The 20,520-nt window shown below is 78.2% G+C and overlaps 4 protein-coding genes across 4 annotated transcripts in view; 2 read left to right on the plus strand and 2 right to left on the minus strand.

Annotated features, from left to right (window-relative positions):
• The window catches only part of LOC147596003 (SCO-spondin-like), a 16,568-nt gene extending 12,481 nt beyond the window's left edge, over positions 1-4,087 (minus strand). Inside the window, 16 exon segments of the mRNA XM_086771748.1 lie at positions 94-259; positions 335-556; positions 646-818; positions 912-1,038; positions 1,119-1,257; positions 1,346-1,586; positions 1,689-1,851; positions 1,925-2,047; positions 2,146-2,231; positions 2,353-2,511; positions 2,601-2,703; positions 2,858-3,024; positions 3,112-3,315; positions 3,407-3,489; positions 3,596-3,808; positions 3,915-4,087. Of these exon segments, the coding sequence (XP_086627874.1) occupies positions 94-259; positions 335-556; positions 646-818; positions 912-1,038; positions 1,119-1,257; positions 1,346-1,586; positions 1,689-1,851; positions 1,925-2,047; positions 2,146-2,231; positions 2,353-2,511; positions 2,601-2,703; positions 2,858-3,024; positions 3,112-3,315; positions 3,407-3,489; positions 3,596-3,808; positions 3,915-4,087 (2,542 nt within the window).
• A 2,100-nt stretch (positions 4,088-6,187) lies between these two features.
• LOC147596004 (uncharacterized) lies at positions 6,188-20,351 on the plus strand (the record flags this gene model as incomplete). The annotated part of the gene is made up of 4 exons (XM_086771735.1): positions 6,188-6,275; positions 6,392-7,635; positions 16,991-17,245; positions 17,330-20,351. Coding segments are annotated over 4 exons (3,777 nt in total), but the record flags the coding sequence as incomplete, so codon positions are not given.
• On the plus strand, positions 9,261-10,287 carry LRRC61 (leucine rich repeat containing 61). Its single transcript, XM_086771746.1, has one exon. It carries the CDS (start codon positions 9,295-9,297, stop codon positions 10,126-10,128), a length of 834 nt encoding a protein of 277 aa, XP_086627872.1. The 5' UTR covers positions 9,261-9,294; the 3' UTR covers positions 10,129-10,287.
• Positions 10,461-12,359, minus strand: RARRES2 (retinoic acid receptor responder 2). The gene is made up of 4 exons (XM_086771747.1): positions 12,131-12,359; positions 11,135-11,239; positions 10,926-11,030; positions 10,461-10,849 (listed from the first exon to the last, which is right to left on the minus strand). Exons 1-4 carry the CDS (start codon positions 12,314-12,316, stop codon positions 10,736-10,738), a joined length of 510 nt encoding a protein of 169 aa, XP_086627873.1. The 5' UTR covers positions 12,317-12,359; the 3' UTR covers positions 10,461-10,735.
• Positions 20,352-20,520: the final 169 nt, after the last annotated feature.

Consider the following 20,520-nt stretch of genomic DNA (forward strand, 5'->3'; position numbering starts at 1 on the left):
CCCCATCCCATCCCATCCCATCCCCATCCCATCCCATCCCATCCCATCCCCATCCCCATCCCATCCCATCCCATCCCGTCCCACCCCCCCCACCGCAGAAGCTCTGGTTTCTCCAGCTCAGCGCGGTTCCCTCGCGGGCGCAGTGCCGCGCGTAGGCCGCCAGCGCGGGGCAGAGGCAGCGTCCCGGCTCGGCGCAGGCGCAGGCGTCCTGCCGGCACAGCTGGAGGTACGGCTCCGGCTCCACCACGCCGTGACACGGCTGCGGGCGGGACGGGAACGTCGCGCCGCGGCGCCGGGACGCGGCACCGCGCGGCGGGGCCGGGGGTGCTGGCACCTGGAAGGCGGGGCCGTGCAGGACGGCGCAGGCGGCCTCGGCGAGCTCCCGCCGCGCGGCGAAGGCCTCGCAGGGGTCCGGGGCGCCGGGGCCGAGCGCGGGGCACTCGCCGGGCGCCCGGAACTTGTCGGCGAAGGCGGCCACGCCGGTCTCCACGTCGCCCGCTGGCGTGGTGAACTCATCCTGCCCGTCCCAGTTGTAGGTGCCGCACAGCCCCCGCACCTGGCGCGGCGGCGCGCAGTCAGCACGCGCCCCGCGGGACCCCCGCCGCCCAACCCCGCCGCCCGGCACTGCCGCGGCGCGGCGCTCACCTTGCCGGCGAAGGCGGGCGGGAGCGTGAGGTAGAGCGCGGGGGTGTCCAGCCCCCAGAGCAGGTGGGCGCCGCGCGCCCGCAGCAGCAGGAAGGAGGAGGACGCGCGGCGCACGCTCAGCCGCGCGCCGGCGAAGGGCAGCGTCACCTCGCGCCCGTCCACCGTCACCTCGCCTGCGCCGGGAGAGCGGGGGACGTCGGGGCGTCGTCGCGGCACGGCCACCGCCCCGGCACCCGCAGCCCGCCGCGACGGTCCCCGCGCGTCACCTGTGCCATGGAGGCGGGCGGTGGTGCCGCCGGCGGTGACGGAGAGCGTCCGGCGGCAGTCGAGGGGCTGGGGGCCGTCGCACGCCTGGTGCTCGGCCGTCACCAGCAGCTGCCCCTCCGCAAAGTCCTGGGGGCAGAGACCCCGCTGAGCCCCCGCGCCGGCGTCCCCGCGGCACCGACCCCCCGCGCCGCGGCCGCCGCGCTCACCTGCACCAGGACGTAGGCGCAGGCGCCCGGGAAGGAGAAGCGGCGGCCGTCGAAGGTGGCGTAATGGCGGCCGCCCAGCACCGCGCACTCCGCCGGGCACCGCTCCTGGCTGCACACCCAGCGCCCGCCGCGGCACGTGCTGCGCGCGCGGGAGGGCACGCCGGGCTCACCGCGGCGCCGACGCCGCGCACGCCCCCCCGCCCCGCGAACCGCGGGCGCGTGCTCACCAGCGGTTGCAGCGCTGGCGGATGCTCTGGCCCGGGGCGTAGCGCTGGCGGCGGTGGCGGCAGGGGCAGGCGCTCGGGGGCACGCAGAGCTCCCCGTCCCGGTACAGCCCCGGCGCGCACTCGCAGCCGCCGGCGCAGTCCTCGCGGCACGGCGGCTCCTCGGTGCCGCCCACGGCCGCGCAGCTGGCGGGGCAGGAGGAGACGCAGTCCGAGAAGCGCCGCCCCGCGCCGCACCGCACCTCTGCCAGGACGGGGCCGCGCTCAGCACCCGCGGACTCGGCGCCGAACCGGGGGGGCCGGCGCAGCCGGGAGGGGCTGGGTGCCGGGGATCCCCCGTCCCTACCGCAGAAGCCGGGCCGGCGCCACTCGACGTAGGTTTGGTGCCGGGCGCAGTCGCGCGCGTAGGCGGCGAAGGTGTCGCAGACGGCGGCGGGTGGCGAGGGCCCGGCGTCAACGTCCCGGCACAGCAGCTCCACGCACGCCGCGTAAAAGCCGGCGGGGTCGACCTGGCACCGGGACGGGGGTGAGCGCGGCGGGACAGGACCCCCGGCGCCCCCGGCTGCCCCGGCGCCCGCTCACCTCGCCGTGGCACTGCCGGAAGGGCTCGGCCAGCAGCGCCGCGCAGACGCCCTCGGCCGCCCGCCGCACCGCGTCGCCCGCCGCGCAGCCGGGGTCGAGCTCCACCGCGTCGCTGCAGGCGGGCTGAGCCGGGGGGACGCTCAGCGCCGCGGCGACGCCCCCGGGACCCCCAGCCGCACACGGGGGCCGGCAGCGCCCCACGCCCGGCTCCGCCCCGGTACCTCCGAGCCGGCGTCCGGAATCTTCCAGGAGTTGCCAAAATCGGCGGCAAACGGGGCCACGTCCCCCCCCGGGCGCAGGAAATCGTCTGGGGGCACAGGAGAGGCTGGGGCGATGCGGCACACGGCCCCGGCACGCGGCCCCGGCACGCGGCCGCACCACGTCTCCCGCGGAGGTGGCGACGGCATCACGGGCAAGGCAGCGCTTACCGGCGGGGTCGTCGTTGTAGGGGCCGCAGAGCCCCCGCGTGCCGCCCCACAGCTCGGCCTCCACCGTCACGGCGACGGCGCGGCGCCCGTCCCAGCTCACCCGCACGCCCAGCCTGCTCGCCACGGCCACCCAGTCGCCCGGCCAGGAGACGCTGATCCCTGCCGGCACCGCGGCGGCGGTTCAGCACGGCGCGGGGACGGGGCCGGGGCCGGGGCCGGGACGGGAGAGAGCCTCGCGCCGCCCTCACCGCTGCGCAGGTACGGCTGTCCCGCCGGCACCGCCACGCCGTTCACCGACACGTTACGGCCCCGCGCCGCCACCGCGTCCGTCCCGAAGGTCATGCGCAGCGCCTGCGGCAGCGCGGCATCAGCCAGGGCCCCCCGCCCGCCGCGCGTGCCAGGGCCACCGGGACCCCTCCGGCCGTGGCCACGCCGTGGGGACCGACCGACACCCCCCGTCCCCAGGGCCGCCGCGCGTGCGGCGAGCGGAGACCCCGGTCGGTACCCGGGGATCGCCGGCGGTGATGGCGACGGCCCAGGTGCCGTCGGCGGCGGCGGCCAGGCTGTAGGCGCACTCTCCGGCGAAGCGGAAGTGCGTGCCGTCGAAGCTGCGGTAGCGGGAGCCGGCCCAGGCCAGGCAGCCGGCCGAGGGGCCGCGGTGCCGGGCGGCCGCTGCCGGCAGGGCCAGGGCGGGCAACGGCCGTGGGGACGCCTCTCCTGCAGCGAGAGCGCGCCGCCGCTCAGCCGAGGCCGCGCCGCAGCCCCCCGCGCCCCGCGGGACCCCGCACGCACCGGCGAGGGGCAGGCGGGCGCAGGCCAGGCAGGGCGCGGCCGGGCCGCGGCTCCAGCTGTGCCCCCAGCGCTGCCGGCAGCACTCGGCCAGGCTCATGGCGGAAAGGTTGCGGCTGCCGCCGGCGTCCTCGCACCGCCACGCGCCGTAGCAGCGCCCCAGCGAGCCTTCGCCTGCGGCACAGGGACGCGGCTCGTCTCTGCCAGCAAGCGCCCGGCGCCGTGCCGATCGGCGCTGCCGCCGCGCCCCCGTGCCCGTCCCTACCTTCGGTGCAGCGGGGCCCGCTCCAGCCCGGGCAGCAGGCGCGCACCGTGCGGTTCCACGCCACCGGCCGCGTCTCCGGGGGCCTGCGCGGTGACGGGAGCGCGGCATCGGCGCGGGGGGCGGCGGGCGCGCGGCGCGGGGACGGGCGTCCCCTCCCTGCGTCACCCCGCGCCGCGCGCCGGCGCTCACCTGTAGATGTAGCAGAGCGGGGACGCGGAGGCGGGCTGGGCGTCGCGGAGGGGCTCGCCGCGCTCCCCGCCGTAGGCCCGGCGCATGCGGTCGCGGTCGAGCCGCCAGCCGGCCAGGCTGTAGTGGTAGAGCATGGCGCAGGGCACCGCGTCCTCGCGCCGCGGCGTCACCTCCTCCTCCGCCGTCACCCGCAGCGTGCGCTCACACCACCGCCTGCCGCGGCACGCCGTCACCCTCAGCACCCGCGCCCGGCCCCGCCGCCCCAAAAGCAGCAACCGGCGCGGCGCCACGGCACAGCCCCCCGGCACGCGGCGCTCACCCGGTCGCCGCGTCCGTCGCAGCCACGCAGAGCAGCAGGGCGGCCAGGACACCGCCCGGCACCCGCCGCACGCCCGCCATCCCGCGCCGCCGCCCGCTCCGTCCTGGCCGGTTCTGGCGCCGCCGCCCCCGGCCGCGGGGTTTTAGGCGGCGGGCCGGGGCGGCGCGCGCCATCTGCGGCGCCGGCCATTGGGCCCAGCTGCTGGCCGCGGGGCGGGGGTCCCGTCAAGGGACCCCCGCAGCGCCGTCGCCGGGACAAAGCCCCCAGAACTGCGGCAGGGGGGGCCGGAGCCGGAGCCGGGCTGCGTGCGGCATCCGGCGGGGACGGAGATTACCGCTCGGGCCCCCGGGCGCGCCCCCGACACGGATGAGCCGTGACCCCCGACACGGATGAGCCGTGACCCCCGACACGGATGTGCTGTGACCCCCGACACGGATGCGCCGTGACCGCCACATCCTGGGACCCCCCCTCCCCGATCCCCGCTGCCCCACGGAGCCACCCCACGCGGCACTGCCCCACCCGCTGCCGGCCCCACGGCTGTGGGCCCCTGTGTCCCCCATCCCCTGCCCCGTGTCCCGCCGTGTCCCCACACCTCCACCCCCACAGCCGTGTCCCCCCGTGCCCCCACCCCCACGGCCGTGTCCCTTGGCCGTGCCCCCCGTGTCCCTGTCCCCCCGTGTCCCTGTCCCTGTCCTGTGGCCCCCTGCGCTCCCAAACCCACCTCCACCCCCACAGCCGTGTCCCCCCGTCCCCCCGCCGTGTCCCTTGGCCGTGCCCCCCCATGTCCCTGTGCCCCCCGTGTCCCTGTGCCCCCGTGTCCCTGTCCCTGTCCTGTGGCCCCCTGCGCTCCCAAACCCACCTCCACCCCCACGGCCGTGTCCCCCTGTGCCCCCACCCCCACGGCCGTGTCCCTTGGCCGTGCCCCCCCGTGTCCCTGTGTCCCCCGTGTCCCTGTCCCTGTCCCCCATCCACTCCTCTGCCCCCAAACCCACCCCCGTGTCCCCCCGTGCCACCCCCGCGCCATGTCCCCAAACCCACCCCCACCCCCGTGACCGTGTCCCCCCCCGTGTCCCTGTGTCCCCCGTGTCCCTGTCCCTGTCCCCCATCCACTCCTCTGCCCCCAAACCCACCCCCGTGTCCCCCCGTGCCCCCTCCGTGCCATGTCCCCAAACCCACCCCCACCCCCGTGACCGTGTCCCCCCCCGTGTCCCTGTCCCCTCCCGAGCCCCCAGACCCAGCCCCACCCCCACCCCTGTGTCCCCCGTGTCCCCACTCCCACGGCCGTGTCCCCCCGTGTGTCCCGCCCCCGTGTCCGCACGTCCACACCCCCCCGCCCCGCCCCTCCCCAACCCGGGTCCGTGTCCGTGTCCCCCCCCGCGCCCCCTCCCCACCCAGCCGCGGCGGAGGGGGGGGGGTCGGGGTGACCGGACCCGGTTCCCCGGGGGGTGGGGGGGGCGGGGGGGCGGTGCCGGTGTCCGGTTGTCCCGGTATCCGGTTGTCCCGGCGCCGGGGGCGGAGGGGGGCGGAGGGGGAGGGGAGGGGGGGGCGGGGGGACCGGCGGCCACCGCGGGCGGGGCGGGGCCGGTGGCGCGGAGCCGGTAGGGGCGGCGGGGGGGGGAGGGGCGCGGGGGCTCCGTGCGGGGCCGGGATCGGGGCGGGGGGGGGCGGGGAGGGGGCGCGACCCCCGGCTCGGGGTGGGAGGGGCAGGAAGGGCGGGGGCAGCGGAGGGGGTGGGGCAGCAGGGGGGCGGGAAGGGATTGGGGGAGGGACAGGGGGTCCGGGGGGGCTGTGACCCACGCGGGGGGCGGGGCGGGGGCACCCCGCGGGTGCCGTCCCACGAGTGGGGGGCGGGGGGCTCCCCGGTTGAACCCCCCGGGATCCTCGCTGCTCCCCTCCCCCCCCCGAACCCCCCAAAACAGCGGCCCAGCCCCAGCGAGCGCCGGACCCGCACCGGACCCGCACCGGACCCACGCGGGACCCACGCGGGACCCACGCCATGCGGGAGAGCTTCGACGGCCCCGGTACGTGCCCACCGCGCCCGGGGCTCGCGGGGCTGGGCGGGGCGGGGGGGAGCCCCCCCCGCGGAATGCGGGGCGCAGGCGGGGGGCTCAGCCCGTGGCCCCCCACCCCACGCAGGTTCCCCCGTGGGCAGCCCGGAGGCGGCCCCGCCGGCGGAGCAGACGGAGGCGCCGGGCTCGGGTGGGCGGCGGGGCGGCGCCGCCGCCGGGGTCCCCGCGGGGCGAGAGGGGGACCCCGACCCTGCCCCCGCGCTCCCCGCGGGGCGGCTGCTGCTCCCCAAGGCGGAGGCGGCGGGCGAGGGCGAGGGCGAGGAGCCGGGCGGCCCGGAGCGCGACGGCGCAGGTGAGGCCGCGCGGCGGCACGCGGCGCCGGGCGAGGCGCCCGTGGAGGCGTCGAGGCGCCGGGCGCGGCGGGGGGAGCGCGCGTCCCCAGCGCCGCGCCGTGTGCGTGCCGTGCAGGGGCCTGGCTGGTGAGGACGGTGAAGGTGGAGGAGGAGTTCGCGGAGTGGCCGGCCGGCCCCGGCGCCTTCGCCGGCACGCCGTGCAAACCGGAGCGGGAGCCGGGCTACGGCGCGCCGCCCGCCTTCGCCCCGCCGCTGGGACAGAGCCCGGCCGACGCCGACGGCCGCGAGCGCCGCCTCCGCGCGCGGCTCGGCCCCCCGGCGGGCGAGGGCGAGCCCGGGGCGTGCGAGAGCCCGGTGCCCCCGCGCCCCTTCGCCTGCGGGCACTGCGGGAAGGGTTTCGGCAAGAAGGCGCACCTGACGCGGCACCTGCGGGTGCACACGGGCGAGCGGCCCTTCCCCTGCGCGCAGTGCGGGCGCCGCTTCCGCCAGAAGATCCACCTGCGCTCGCACCAGCAGACGCACACGGGCGAGCGGCCCTTCCCCTGCGCCGAGTGCGGCCGCCGCTTCCGCAAGAAAACCCACCTGGTGCGGCACCAGCGCACGCACACCGGCGAGCGGCCCTTCCCCTGCGCCCGCTGCGGCCGCCGCTTCGCCCACAAGCAGCACCTCCTGCGGCACCAGCGGCTGCACGCCGAGCCGGCGCCCGGCGAGCCCCGCGGCGACCGGAAGCCCTTCCCCTGCCCCGAGTGCGGGAAAAGCTTCGGCTGGGAGAGGAACCTGGCGTCCCACCGCCGGCTGCACCGGGACGCCCGCCCCCTCGCCTGCGCCGACTGCGGCCGCGGCTTCGGCGACAGGCGGCAGGCGCCGGCGCGCCTGTGGGGCCACGCGGGGCCGGAGCCCCACGCCTGCCCCCGCTGCGGGAAGGACTTCGGCCGCAAGCCCGGCCTCGCCGCGCACCAGCGCGCCCACGCCGGCGAGCGGCCCCCCGCCTCCCCGCGTTGCGCCCGCGCCTTCGCCCGCGACCAGCATTCGCCGCGGCGCCCCGCGGCCTGCGAGCTGTGCGGCTGCCGTTGCGGCGCCCGGCCCGCCCTCCCGGCGCACGCCGGCGCCCGGCCCTTCGCCTGCGAGCTGTGCGGCCGCGCGTTCAGCCGCAAGTCGCACCTGGCGCGGCACCAGGCGGTGCACACCGGCAGCCGGCCCCACGCCTGCGCCCAGTGCGGCAAGCGCTTCGGCTCCAAGACCAACCTGGCGCGGCACCAGGCGGTGCACACCGGCCTGCGCCCCCACGTCTGCGCGCGCTGCGGCAAGGGCTTCAGCCGCAAGACGCACCTGCTGCGCCACGAGCGCACCCACACCCGCGCCGCCGCCGCCGCCGCCGCGCCCCGGCAGAGCTGGCCGGCCCCCGCCGCCGCGGCCCCCGCCGCCCTCTGCCCCTGAGCGCCGGGACGCGCCGGGACGCGCTCCTGCGACGGGGACCCTCCGTCGAGGCTCGCCGCCGGCTCCCGCGGCCCTCGCGCCGAACGGCCGGCCGCGGCGCCCCGCTCCCGCTCCCCGCCGCGGCACGCGGAGCAGCTCCCGGCGGCGAAGCGGCCGAACGGCGCCTTGGCTGCGGAACGCTCTTGGGGAGCGCAGCGCCAGGCCGGCGCGGGGGCGCGGTGCGGGGTCTCACGGCGGCGGGGGGCTTTGGGCCGAGCCTCGCGGCCGGCGGGTGTCGGGTTTGAACCAAAACGGGACGTTCGCAGCACAACTCCGGAGTTTTGTCACGCCGGGGGGGGCGGGGCGGGGGCCCCGTCCCTGCGACCGGTCACGGCGGGGCTCGGCGGCCGCGGGTTCGAGTCCGGGTACCGGTATCCGGCCGGGTGGGCGTGGCCTCCCGTCGCCATGGTAACGGGAGGGGGCGGAGCCGCGGGGGCCGCCGGGAGCCGCCGTGCGGTGAGTGCGGGCGGGGGGCGGGGGGGGGGGGGCTCCCCACGGGCGCTGGGCCCCGCGCGACACCCCACGGGCGTGACCCACGCGTGTCCCCCCACCCCTGGATACCCCACGCGTGTCCCCGCGCCCCCAGGGCGTCCCACGGGCGTGACCCACGCGTGTCCCCGCACCCCGGATACCCCACGCGTGTCCCCACACCCCCGGGGCCTCCCACGGGCGTGACCCACGCGTGTCCCCGCGCCCCGGATACCCCATGCGTGTCCCCGCACCCCCAGAGCCTCCCACGGGCGTGACCCACGCGTGTCCCCGCACCCTGGATACCCCACGCGTGTCCCCGCGCCCCCGGGGCCTCCCACGGGCATGACCCACACGTGTCCCCCCACCCCTGGATACCCCACGCGTGTCCCCGCGTCCCCGGGGCCTCCCACGCGCGTGACCCACGCGTGTCCCACCACCGCGGATACCCCACGCGTGTCCCCGCGCCCCCGGGGCCTCCCACGGGTGTGACCCACGCGTGTCCCCGTGCCCCGGATACCCCACGCGTGTCCCCGTGCCCCCAGAGCCTCCCACGGGCGTGACCCACGCGTGTCCCCGCGCCCTGGATACCCCACGCGTGTCCCCGCGCCCCCAGGGCTTCCCACGGGCGTGACCCACGCGTGTCCCCGCGCCCTGGATACCCCACGCGTGTCCCCGCGCCCCCAGGGCTTCCCACGGGCGTGACCCACGCGTGTCCCCGCGCCCTGGATACCCCACGCGTGTCCCCGCGCCCCCAGGGCTTCCCACGGGCGTGACCCACGCGTGTCCCCGCGCCTCAGAGCCCCCCCCCAGTCCTGGGACGTGACGTGTGCCCCCACGGATGTGCCCCACGGAGTCCCCGCACCCCACAGGCACTGGACCCCACGCGTGTCCCCGCGCCCCCACGGGTGTGCTCCACGCGTGTCCCCGGGCCACCCCATGGCTCTGGACCCCACTCGTGCCCCACACCCCCGCCCCCCCCCCGTGGGCGAGCTCCCCCCGAGCTGTGGCAGGACCCCCACCCCCCCAGCAGGGCCCGACCCCCATCCGCAGGAGCGCGCCGCCCGGGCCGGGATGGAGGAGCGCGGGGGCGAGGAGCAGCAGCAGCAGCAGCAGGAGCAGGAGGAGGAGGAGGAGGAGGATGAGGAGGGGGGCGTGCGCATCACCCCCCAGCTGCTGAAGGCCAGCACGGGCGAGTTCGCGCTGGAGTCCATCCTGCTGCTGCGCCTGCGCGGCCGCGGCATCGCGCACCTGGGCTGCCTGGGCCGCTGCGCCAACCTGGAGTGGCTGGACCTGTCGGGCAACGCCATCGCGCAGCTGGGCCCGCTGGCCGCGCTCCGCGCCCTGGCCGTGCTCAACCTGGCGCGCAACCGCGTGGCCAGCCTGGAGCCGCTGGCCGCCTGCCGCAGCCTGCAGAGCCTCAACCTGGCCGGCAACCTGCTGAGCGGGCTGCACCAGCTGCGCTGCCTGGCCGGGCTGCGCCGCCTGGAGAGCCTGCGCCTGCGCGACCCGCTGGCGCGCCTGGCCAACCCGCTCTGCGCCGCCCCGGCCTACCGCGCCGCGCTGGCCGACATGTTCCCCGGCCTCAAAGCCATCGACGGCGAGCGCGTGTCCGGCCGCGGCAGCGAGCTCTACCAGCTCTGCCGGGACCTGGATAGCTCGCTGGGGCGCGGCGCCGGCGACGCCGGTACCGCTGCCGAAGCGCCCCGCGCCGCGCGGCCCTGGGTGGAGGCGGGATTCTGGGAGCCGCGCGCGCCGCGGCGCAGCTCCATCGTGGAGGAGGCCTACAAGCAGTTCGGCGAGGTGCTGCGGGAGTGCCGGGAGCTGGGCCGCCGCGCCGACGACACCATCGCCCAGGCGGAGCGCGCGCTGGCCGCCCGCCCCGACCCCGACTCCTTCGTCTTCTGAACCGGGAGAACCCCCCCGTCCCGTGAGAGGAGACCCCCGCCGCGCCGCCAGCCTGGCGGGGGGGGCCGCGGGGACGCCGGTGCCACCGAGGGGCCGCGCCGGCGCGGCGCCCACGCGGGGGCCGTGGGGGGGCCGTGCAGTAAAGGCGTGCTGTCCCGAGACGATCTCTGCGCATCGACCAGGGCGCTCGCGCCGCGCCCCCCTCCCTCGCAACGCGGAGCAGGGGCAGGGGGTGACGCAGGCGGCGGCGGAGGGGGCGCTGGCGCGGGGGGGACGCGGGGCCGAGCCCCCCACCCGCAGCGGCGCGCGGTGGGAATAAGGAAGCGGCGACAGCGGGGCCGGAGCTGGGGTTTACTGGTGCGAGCTGGGGCGGGCGGCAGGGAGCGTGTCCCCGCGGCGACGCGGTGCTGGGGGGCGGCGAGCGGGGAGGGGGCAGCGTCGTCTGCGCTGGCCTGGAGGGGGGACACGGGCGGGGGGCTGGCTGCAGGTGGAACCCCCCGCGTTGCACACGCGTGTGCGCGCACACGTGTCTCCCCGCGACCCGGTCCGGGCCGCGGCGGGCGATGCCGGGGCCGTGCCGGCGCCTACCGTGCGAGGACGCGCGGCGCTAGGCCGGCAGCCCCCGGGAGAAGGCGTACATGCCGGGGAGGTAGAGCGGGTCCGTGGCTTTGCCGGCCTCCTCCACCGCCCGGCACTCGGCCTCGTCCCGCTGCCGGATCTCCTGCGGGGCAGAGCGGAGGGGCTGGCACCCGCGGCCGCGCCCCGAGGGTCCCGGCCGCCGGCGGGGCCGCGCTCACCTTGGCGGCCAGGTGGTGGCCGGGGCCGCAGTTGTGGTATTTGTCCAGCACCTTGGGCGCCGCGCCGGCGTCGAACTTGTAGCAAGCCAGGCAGGTGGGCTTCCTCTGGGCACAGAGCGCAGGCGTCACCGCGGCGCGGGCGGCGACCGGCGGCGGCGGCCGCGCGACGGCGCGGGCGGGGAAGGGGGGACGCCGGGCGCCGCGCTCACCCGGTTCTCCAGGACGCGGCAGTTCTGGCGGCGCGGGGCCTGCTTGCCGCAGGCCGTCTGCGCCAGGCTGACCCGCAGCTGCACGAACGTCCCCGAGGCGTCCTCCTGCGCCGGGGGGCCGGCCCGTCAGCCGCCGCGCCGCACGGGGCCGCCGACCCCGCGCCGCGTGCGCCGGGGGGAACCTCAGGGGAACGACCTCGCCGAGCGGCCCGAACGGAGGGAGCCCCCCGCGCGGAGCCGGGGCGCGGTTAATGAGTAGCCCGGCTCTGCGCGGCCCCCGTCACCGGCCTGCCCCCACCCGCCCCCTCCTCCGCAACACCCGGGCGCCACCGCCCCCTCTTTCGTCACATCCTGGCACCCACCGTCCCCTGGCACCCACCGTCCCGTCCATGACACCCCGGCGCCCACCGCCCCCTCTTTCGTCACACCCTGGCACCCACCGTCCCCTGGCACCCACCGTCCCATCCATGACACCCCGGCGCCCACCGCCCCCTCCCTCAGTGACACCGACCCACTGGCACCCGTGACCCCCTCCCTCAGTGACACCCTGGCACCCACCGTCCCCTGGCACCCGTGACCCCCTCTTCTGTGACACCCCGGCACCCACCGTCCCCCGGTGCCCACCGCCCCCTCCCTCAGCGACACCCCGGCGCCCACCGCCCCCTCCCTCAGCGACACCCCGGCGCCCACCGCCCCCTCCCTCAGCGACACCCCGGCGCCCACCGCCCCCTCCCTCAGTGACACCCCGGCGCCCACCGCCCCCTCCCTCAGCGACACCCCGGCACGCACCGCCCCCTCCACGACCCCCTGGCACCCGCCGCCCCTTTTTGGTGACACCCCAGCAGCCACCGTCCCGGGGCGCCCACCGCCCCCTCCGTCAGCGACACCCCGGCGCCCGTGGCGCTTTTGCGGCCCCCTGGCGCGCGGCGGCCGCCCGGCGACACCGCGACCCCGTCCCGCGGCAGGCCGGGGGCTCGCCCCCCGCCCCGCGCTCACCCTCTCCACCGCCCCTTCCACCGCCTGCTCCGCGAAGAGCGCCCGGACGCCGGCGCGCCCGTGGAAGTACTCGAGCACGTCGCGCACCACGCGGCGCTGCAGCGGCGACTGCCCGCCGGCGGCCACGGCCAGCAGGCCCAGGCCCAGGGCGAGCGGGCCCAGGCGCAGGGCGAGCGGGAGCCTCATGGCTGCGCGGGGGCCGCGGACGAGGGGCCGGCCCCGATTTCCTGGAAGCGGCCCTTCGTCCGCCCCCGCTGGCGCGGCCCCCGCCGGTACGGGGAGGAGGGGTTGGACGCCGGCGTCGGCCCCGGGAACCGCCGCGCTGGCCCGCGGCCGCGTGCCCCCCGGGATGGGGGCTGGGGGCGAGCGGGACCCCCGGGATGGGGGCTGGGGGCCAGTGGGCCCCCTGGGATGGGGGCTGGGGGCAGCAAGACCCCCGGGATGGGGGCTGGGGGCAGCGGGACCCCCGGGATGGGGGCTGGGGGCCAGTGGGCCCCCTGGGATGGGGGCTGGGGGCGAGCGGGACCCCCGGGATGGGGGCTGGGGGCCAGTGGGCCCCCTGGGATGGGGGCTGGGGGCAGCGGGACCCCCGGGATGGGGGCTGGGGGCAGCGGGACCCCCGGGACGGGGGCTGGGGGCAGCGGGACCCCCGGGATGGGGGCTGGGGGCAGCGGGACCCCCGGGATGGGGGCTGGGGGCAGCAGGACCCCCGGGATGGGGGCTGGGGGTGAGCGGGACCCCCGGGACGGGGGCTGGGGGCAGCGGGACCCCTCCTCGCGCTCGGCGGGTGAGCGGTTACCGGCGGGGCCCGGTGCCGCGGGGAGGGGGGGCTGGGGCCAGGCCGCCCTCCGCCACGGGACCCCGCCGCACCGGGCACAGACAACGGGCGGCTCCGGGGGTCCCGGCGGCGCGGGGCGGGGGTGGGCCCCTCCCGGTCACCCCCAAAGCCCCCGGGGCTCCCCGCCGGGGCGGGGGGGGGGGGTACCGGACCCGGTGACCGGGGAATGGCGGGGGGCGCTCTATGATGGCGGCGGGGGGCGGGGGGGGGGGGGGCGCTCTGGCAGCGCCGGGGAGACTCGGTGGTGCCGCCCCCCCCCCCCCCCCCCGCCCCCCGCCGACCCGGAAGTGCTCGGGCGGGGCGCGTGGGCGGGGCCGCTGCTCCCGGTACCGGCCGCGCCGCCGCCATCGCGCGGGGCCGTGGGGGGTGGGGGAGGGGAGACGGCGGCCGCCCGTGAGTTTCCCGGGGGGGGGGGGCGTCGCCATGGCAACGCGCGGGGGGGCCGGGGCCCGGGGGGGGGGGCGGCGGAGGGGCCCGGGGGTTGCGCGGGGGGGGGGGGAGCGGGGGTGCTGCCCCCCCCCCGCTCCGGTCACCGGTTCGGGGCCTTTTCGCTGCAGAGAGCCCGGGGGGGCGGGGGGGGGCTTCTCCCCGGTAAAATCCCCGGGGGGCTGCGGGGCGGGGGGGGGGCGGCAGCCGGGCATCACCCCCCCACCGCCGAGGGAGAGGCAGGAAAAGGCTTCGGGATTTTTCCGGAACGTCGCCAACGGGGCGCGGACGGGAAACCGGGATGGAGCCCGGAGCAGCGGCCACGGTGGGCCTGCCGCCGGGATCCGCCGGGAATCACGGGAATCGCCGGGATCCGCCGGGAATCGCCGGGATCCACCGGGAATCGCGGGAATCACTGGGATCCACCGGGAATCGCCGGGATCCAGCGAGCTCCGCCGCGCTGGCAGGCTCGCCCGCCGCGCCCGAAATCCGCCGGAGCCCGGCGCGGGATCCGGCTGCCGCCGCCGTCGCTCCTGCCCTCGCCGCTGGCACCACGGCCTGGCCCTCGCCGGCCCCTCTCCGGATTTCGCCGGCCCCGCGCCCCGGCCCCTCTCCCCCCAGGCTGTGACGGCGTTTGGGGTCGAGGGGGGGCACTGGCGTGGTTTTGGGCCGGGTTTGGCCCCCCGCGCTGCCCTTCGCTTTGGGCCCGGTTCGGGTTCGGGTTTGGCCCCGCCGCCGCCCGCCCGCCGCTCCGGCGTTTTCGGAGAATTCCCGCCGGCCCTGGGCTGTGCCGGGCCCCTTCCCGGCCCCGGGGAGCGCTGGGGCTCGATTGGCGGGGCCGCGCTGGGATCCCGGCGACCGGGGGGGCTGACGACGCCTCGCGGGGCTGCGTGACGGCCCCCCCGCTCCGGAGGGTGCCAGCGCCGGGGGGTCCCGAGCGCCGGGGGGTCCCGAGCGCCGGGCAGAGTTGAGCCGCGGTGCCCCGAGCGCCAGCCGCCCCCGAACCGGCTCCGAGCAGCCCCGAAGCCGTTCTGCCGCTGGGTGCCGGGCGGGATTTTGGGCAGCGCCGGCGCCCCTCGCCTCCCCCGCGCGGGGGGTCTCCCGCTCGCTGCGGCGGGGCCAGGCGCTGGCTGCCGGGAGCCGCGGTTTCCCCGCCGGCGCGCGGCGGTGGGCCTCTCGGCGCAGACTACAAATCCCAGTAGCGCCGCTGCGGGGACGCGTTGCTGCGAGCGGAATGAATCCGGGCCAGAGCGCGGGGCCGGCGCCTTCCTCTCCCTGAAATAACTCGGAGAGGAGGAGGAGGAGGAGGAGGCGGCGGCGGCGGCAGCGGAGCCGCTCCCGAGGCCCCGGCGCTGCGCCGCTGCGGCCCCTCGCTCGCGGCCCCTCGCTCACGGCCCCTCTCTCTCCCTCTCGCTCGCAGGGCCTGCAGCCGCTCGCAGCGCGTCGCCGGAAGGCCGGGAGCCGCCAGGGTGGCGGAGGCCGGGGAGGAAGGGCAGGCGCCGCCGCCCCGCGCGCTGCCCGCGGCCCACGTCCTCCCCGCTCGCCCGGGGGGAGCCATGTCTGCGGGGGGAGCGCCCCAGGTACGCGGGGGGGCAGCGGCTGCGGCGCGGGGCGGAGGAACCCCTGCTCCTCCCGCGCGCCGTGGCGATTTGGGATGGGGGCCGGGGGGGGGGCTGGCGGGGTTTTCCCGGGGCTGGGGGCAACTCGGGTGCTTTTGGCTTGGAGAACCCGGGCCGGCGCGGGGCTTTGCCGTTCAAATCGGCGCTGCTCGCGGTTACGGCGGCTCCGCGGCTTCCGCCGTCTGCTCCCCGCGCGCCCCTGCCAAGCCGCGGGGGGGCCCGGGCGGGCGCAGGGGAATCCCGGGGATCGGGTGCCGGGCCTCCCGGGAAAAGCCGCGTCGGCCCCCGGCAGAGGTTTCCTGCGCCGGCGCCGGGCGTCGCGGGACAGGGGGCGGCGAGCGCGTGGCGGCACGCGCGGCCTCCCCCAGCAGCACCCGCGCGGGCGGGGAAACCGAGGCGCGGAGGAGAGGAGCCCGCGGAACGCGGCGGCGGCACGGCGGGAGGGGCCGCCGCGAGCCCTGCCCTGCCCTGCCCTCGCGGGGCTCGCCGGCGCCCCGTACGGGGGCACGATCGCTCCCCTCGTCCCGCCCAAAAATTCCCGAAGAAACCCCCCCCGAAGCGACGGCGCTGACACGCTCCTCTCTCCCGCGGCAGCCCGCCCACGCGCTGAACCTGCTCCCCTACGCCAGGCTGAGCGAGCTGCCGCGAGCCGCGCACCCGCCGGATGCCGTCGGCGCCGAGATCCCCTCCGACCCCTGCGCAGGTCAGCGCCCGCCGCGTGGCACGGCGCGGCACGCGATGGGATGGCGGACACGGGTGCGATCGCGTGTCCTCGGGCGTGCGGCCGCCGCTGCGGGGACGCCGGCTGACCGCCCTTCGCTTGACCGGGGCGGGGGGACGCGGGGGCGACGCGAATGTCGCGGGGAGCTGCGGCGCCGCGGGAGGGATCCCCGGCCCGGGGCAGGTCCCGCCGGCCGCGCAGCTCCGCTGAAGACGGGGAATTTTTTTCCGCGTGGGAGGCGCAGGTGGGAACGAACGGCATTTTTGCGGTAACCTTTGAAATCCGACCGCGAAAGCGCGCGGCGGGATCTACGGATGGCGGGCGCGCGCGAGAAACGGGGGAGGTGGCTCGCGAGGAGCGGCGCTCCTTCCCGCCTCCGCCTCGCCGGCGCAGGGAGCCCGGCGCTCCCCGTTATCCGCGACTGCGCCGCGGCCGGCAGCGGCTCGGGACAGGCGGGAGCGGTGCCCCGGGCGTCGCTAATTTAGCTCGTTGGGGAATTAAGGCGGGCGCCTCCAGCGTCGCGGCGCCTGAGCGCGTGCCGGCGGCGGCGTGCCGGCTGACCGGCCCCCGCCCCTCCGAGCAGCCTACAGGTTCTTCAAGCCCGGCGGGCCGTTCGGCACCAAGCCGCCGGAGGAGCCCTACGCCGAGGGGCAGCAGGTGCAGGAGGAGAGCAAGATCCTCGTGGGCCCCTGTGCAGGTAGGCGCTCCGCGGTGCGAAACCCCGGCGCGGGGTCTTCCTCCTGGGGGCAACGGCCGTTCGGGGCCATTTTGGGCCAGTTTGCGGCCATTTTGGGCCGGCAGATGGCAAGTTTTCGCTCTCGCTGCTGCTGCCAGCGCCGCTCTGGGCGTGCCGGGGGTGGAGCGGGCGCAGGGCGGGCTCTGACCCGTTGGGGCGTCAGGAACTGCACCGGTTCGGGGTTCGGGAGGAGCGGGGAGGCGGCCTCGCCGGCCTTTGGGGGTCCCTTCCCGCTGGAGACGCGGGAATTCCGGGAAGGCCTCCGCAACCGACGTCTTTGTGTTTTTGAACCCTAGTTGAGCCCGGCCGGGTGAACAAAGTGGAGCCGCCCGAGGAGAAGCCCGGGGCGGCCGCCGGCTCCCTGGAGCTGTACCCGGCCGCCGCCGGCAGCTCCAGCCGCTGGTTTCACGGCGGGCAGCGCGCGCCCGAGCGCGCCGGCGCGGAGCGAGACGCCGCCGCCGCCGCCGCCGCCGCTGCACTCAGCCCGCTCTCCGGCCGCGTGGCCTGCTGGGTGCCGCAGCTCGGCGCCGGCCCCTTCCGCTGCGCGCAGTGCGGGAAAGGCTTCCGCCAGAAGCAGAGCCTCATCACGCACGAGCGCATCCACACCGGCGAGAAGCCGTACCGCTGCGGCGACTGCGGGAAGAGCTTCAGCCAGCGGCCCAACCTGCTGACCCACCGCCGCGTGCACACGGGCGAGCGCCCCTTCCCCTGCGCCCAGTGCGGCAAGAGCTTCAGCCAGAAAGCCAACCTGCTGGCGCACCAGCGCATCCACGCCGCCGGGGAGAAGGCGCCGGCGGGCGGCGAGGAGGCGGGCGCCGCCGGCAAGCCCAGGCTGCGGTCCCAGCAGCGCAGCTACCAGGAGGACGCGCCCTTCGTCTGCCCCGAGTGCGGGAAGAGCTTCCGGCAGAAGCCCAACCTCATCACGCACCGGCGCATCCACACCGGCGAGCGCCCCTTCACCTGCTTCCTCTGCGGCCGCAGCTTCAACCAGAAGACCAACCTGGTGACGCACTACCGCGTGCACACGGGCGAGCGCCCCTTCGCCTGCGCGCAGTGCGGCAAGCGCTTCACGCAGAAAACCAACCTGGTGACGCACCAGAGCACGCACACGGACCTGCGGCCCTACCCCTGCGCGCAGTGCCAGAAGTGCTTCAAGGACAAGGTGTCCCTCAAAGCCCACCAGAAGACCCACGCCCCGCGCCAGCGGCGCTGCCCGGCCCGCGGCCCCGCCGCCGGCCTCCCCTACGGCGCCGCGCCCGCGCTGCTGCAGCCGGGGGGGCCCGAGCAGGAGGCCCCCTTCAGCCCCGCGCCGCCGCTGCCCGTCGCGAAGATCCCCGAGGGCCAGGAGCTGTACCCCTGCGCCGAGAAGGGCTTTGCCGCCAAGGAGCCGCTCCTGGCCCCCCCGCCGGCTTCCCTGGGCGAGCAGAGCTTCCCCTGCGGCCAGTGCGGGGAGGGCTTCTGCCAGAAGGTGCCTCTCCTGCGGCCGCCGCACGGCCCCGCCGCCGAGGCTCCCGCCGGCTGCGCCGCGCCCTTCGCCCACGCCCCGCACCTCCTGGGGCACCTGGGGGCGCAGCCCGGCCTCGGGGACGCCACCCCCCCGCCGCCCCCCGGCCCCGGCGCCGAGAAGCCCTTCATCTGCAACCAGTGCGGCAACAGCTTCGGGCTCTGGCTCTCGCTGGTGGCCCACCAGAAGAGCCACGCCGCGCAGAGGCCCTACCCGTGCCCCGAGCACGAGAAGAGCTCCGGCGACGAGCTGTCCCCCAAAATTCCCCCGGAGAAGCAGGCGGAGGGGCGCGCCTGGCTGTGCCCCGAGTGCGGGAGGAGCTTCCCCCAGTACGAGCGCCTGCTGAAGCACCGGCAGAACCACCGCGGCCGCGGCCCCTACCGCTGCGACGTCTGCGGGAAGCGCTTCAGCCTGAAGACCAACCTGGTGACGCACCAGCGCATCCACACCGGCGAGCGCCCCTTCACCTGCGGCGTCTGCGGCCGCCGCTTCAACCAGAAGGGGAACCTGGTCACCCACTACCGCACGCACACGGGCGAGCGCCCCTTCGCCTGCGCGCAGTGCGGCAAGCGCTTCGCCCAGAAGCCCAACCTCCTGGCGCACCAGAAGACGCACAGCGGCCGGCAGCCCTTCCCCTGCCTCGAGTGCCCCAAGCGCTTCAAGAGCAAACTGTCGCTGCGCGTGCACCAGCGCGTGCACGCCGCCGAGCGCCCCCCGGGCGAGCCGGGCCCGGCCCCCGGCGCCCCCGGCCACCCCGCCGGCCCCTACCCCTGCGCGCTCTGCGGCGAGGCCTTCGAGGAGCACGGCGAGCTGCAGCTGCACCGGCAGGGCCACGCGGGCGAGCGGCCGCACGCCTGCGCCGAGTGCGGCAAGCGGTTCCGGCAGAAGGTCAACCTGGCCGTGCACCAGCGGACGCACACCGGCGAGCGGCCCTTCCGCTGCGCCGAGTGCGGGAAGGGCTTCAGCCAGAAGGCTCACCTCCTCCGGCACCGCCGGACGCACGCCGGCGTCGCGCCCTCCTGCTGCGACGGCACCTGCCCGGCGCACCGGGAAGAGCCGGACGGCAGCGACGCTCCCTTGGGAAAGGGGTCCGAGCACCCCGGCCTGCTGCTGCCGCCCTGCTCCCGCGCGGCCCCGCACGCGTCGCTGGGCCGGGAGGAGCTGCGGCCGGGCGCGCAGCCCCCCGAGCGGGCCGAGAGCCCCTCCGGCGCGGCAGACATCCTCCTGCAGCTGATGCAGGAAGAGCAGCACCTCGCCTCCGGCGCCCCGCACGCGCAGGAGCCGCCCGCCGCGCCGTGCCCCTGCAAGTGCGCCCCGGCTGGGGAGAGCTTGCGGCCGAAGCCGCCCAGCCTGCCGCCGCCGTGCTGCTGCGCCGACTGCGTGGGCCAGCGCCAGCTCCTCCTGAAGCCGCAGCCCGACTGCCGAGCCGAGCTCTGGGGCAAGTACGGCGGCTGCGGCCGGAGCTTTGAGGAGAAGCGCGGCCTGCGAGCGCCCGAGAGAGCGCACGGCGAAGAGAAGCCCTCGCCCTGCCCCAGCTGCTTGTAACGCCGGCCGCCCACACCCCGCCTGCCGAAATCCCGCAGCCCATCGCCCTCGCGCTAAGAGACACCAAAGATAAAGAGGTGGCGGCTCGCGCCGGGGGCCGACGGCTCGCCCAGCGAGGACGGTGCCCAGGGAACGCCGCAAGCCGGGACGCGCGGTGCCTGCCGGGACGCAGCGGTGGCGGGGACGCGGGAGAACGGCGCTGGAGTTGGCGAGAGGAGGTCGGAGGACGGGTGAAGCGGGAGGCGGACTCGGATGCGCGGCGTGCGCTTTCTCTCGTCACCGTGCCGAATCTGCGGAGGGGCTGGGGCGCAGGAGCCGCGCCAGGACCCTGCATCGGCAGCGTTGGCTCCGGCTGCGGCTGCGCCGGCCGGCGGCAGCGGGAGGAACTTGGGAGCCGGGATCTGTTGGCTTGAATACCGCTTCCGCCGCGCAGCCGGCCCCGCAACGGCACCTCGGGTGCGGCGCCGACCCAGAGACGGCGGCGGGGCAGAGAGGCCTCGGTGGGCCCAGGGCTTCTCCCAGCGCCCGCCCTCTGTTCCGGCCTGGCCGGCGTTCCGCAGGGACGCGTGGGGACCCCGCCGTCGGCCGCGCGCCGGCCCGGCCAGAGGAGGCGAGGAGAGCCGGGGCCGTGCCCGCCTCGCCAGTCACCCCGCGCTTCCGCAGCCGGATCCGGCCTCGCGCCTTCCCTGCGGGGTGACGGAGCTGGGCGAGCACCGGGAAAGCGGGGAAGCAGCCGGGAAAGCGGCCTGGACCGGCCGGAAGCATCTGGGCTGGCTGCTGCGTCCCAGAGGGACCGGGGCGAAGCCCCTGCCGCGAGCCCGGCGGGGCCGTGGGGGGTGGGGGGGTGGGGGGGGTTGCTTGTGCTTCTCTGCTTGCGCTGTGGCCGCTGCTTCGGGCGGGCGCCGCTCCGGTTCGCGTTCCCATCCCGAGGCGACGCCAGCGCGCCGCGGGGCAGGAGGGCTGGCGGTGGCGGAGCCCTCGCCGTGGCGCCGCCTGCGTGT

This window comes from Chlamydotis macqueenii, unplaced genomic scaffold, assembly GCF_036417535.1.
Source record: "Chlamydotis macqueenii isolate bChlMac1 unplaced genomic scaffold, bChlMac1.mat HAP1_SCAFFOLD_54, whole genome shotgun sequence".
Taxonomy (NCBI): Eukaryota; Metazoa; Chordata; class Aves; order Otidiformes; family Otididae; genus Chlamydotis; species Chlamydotis macqueenii.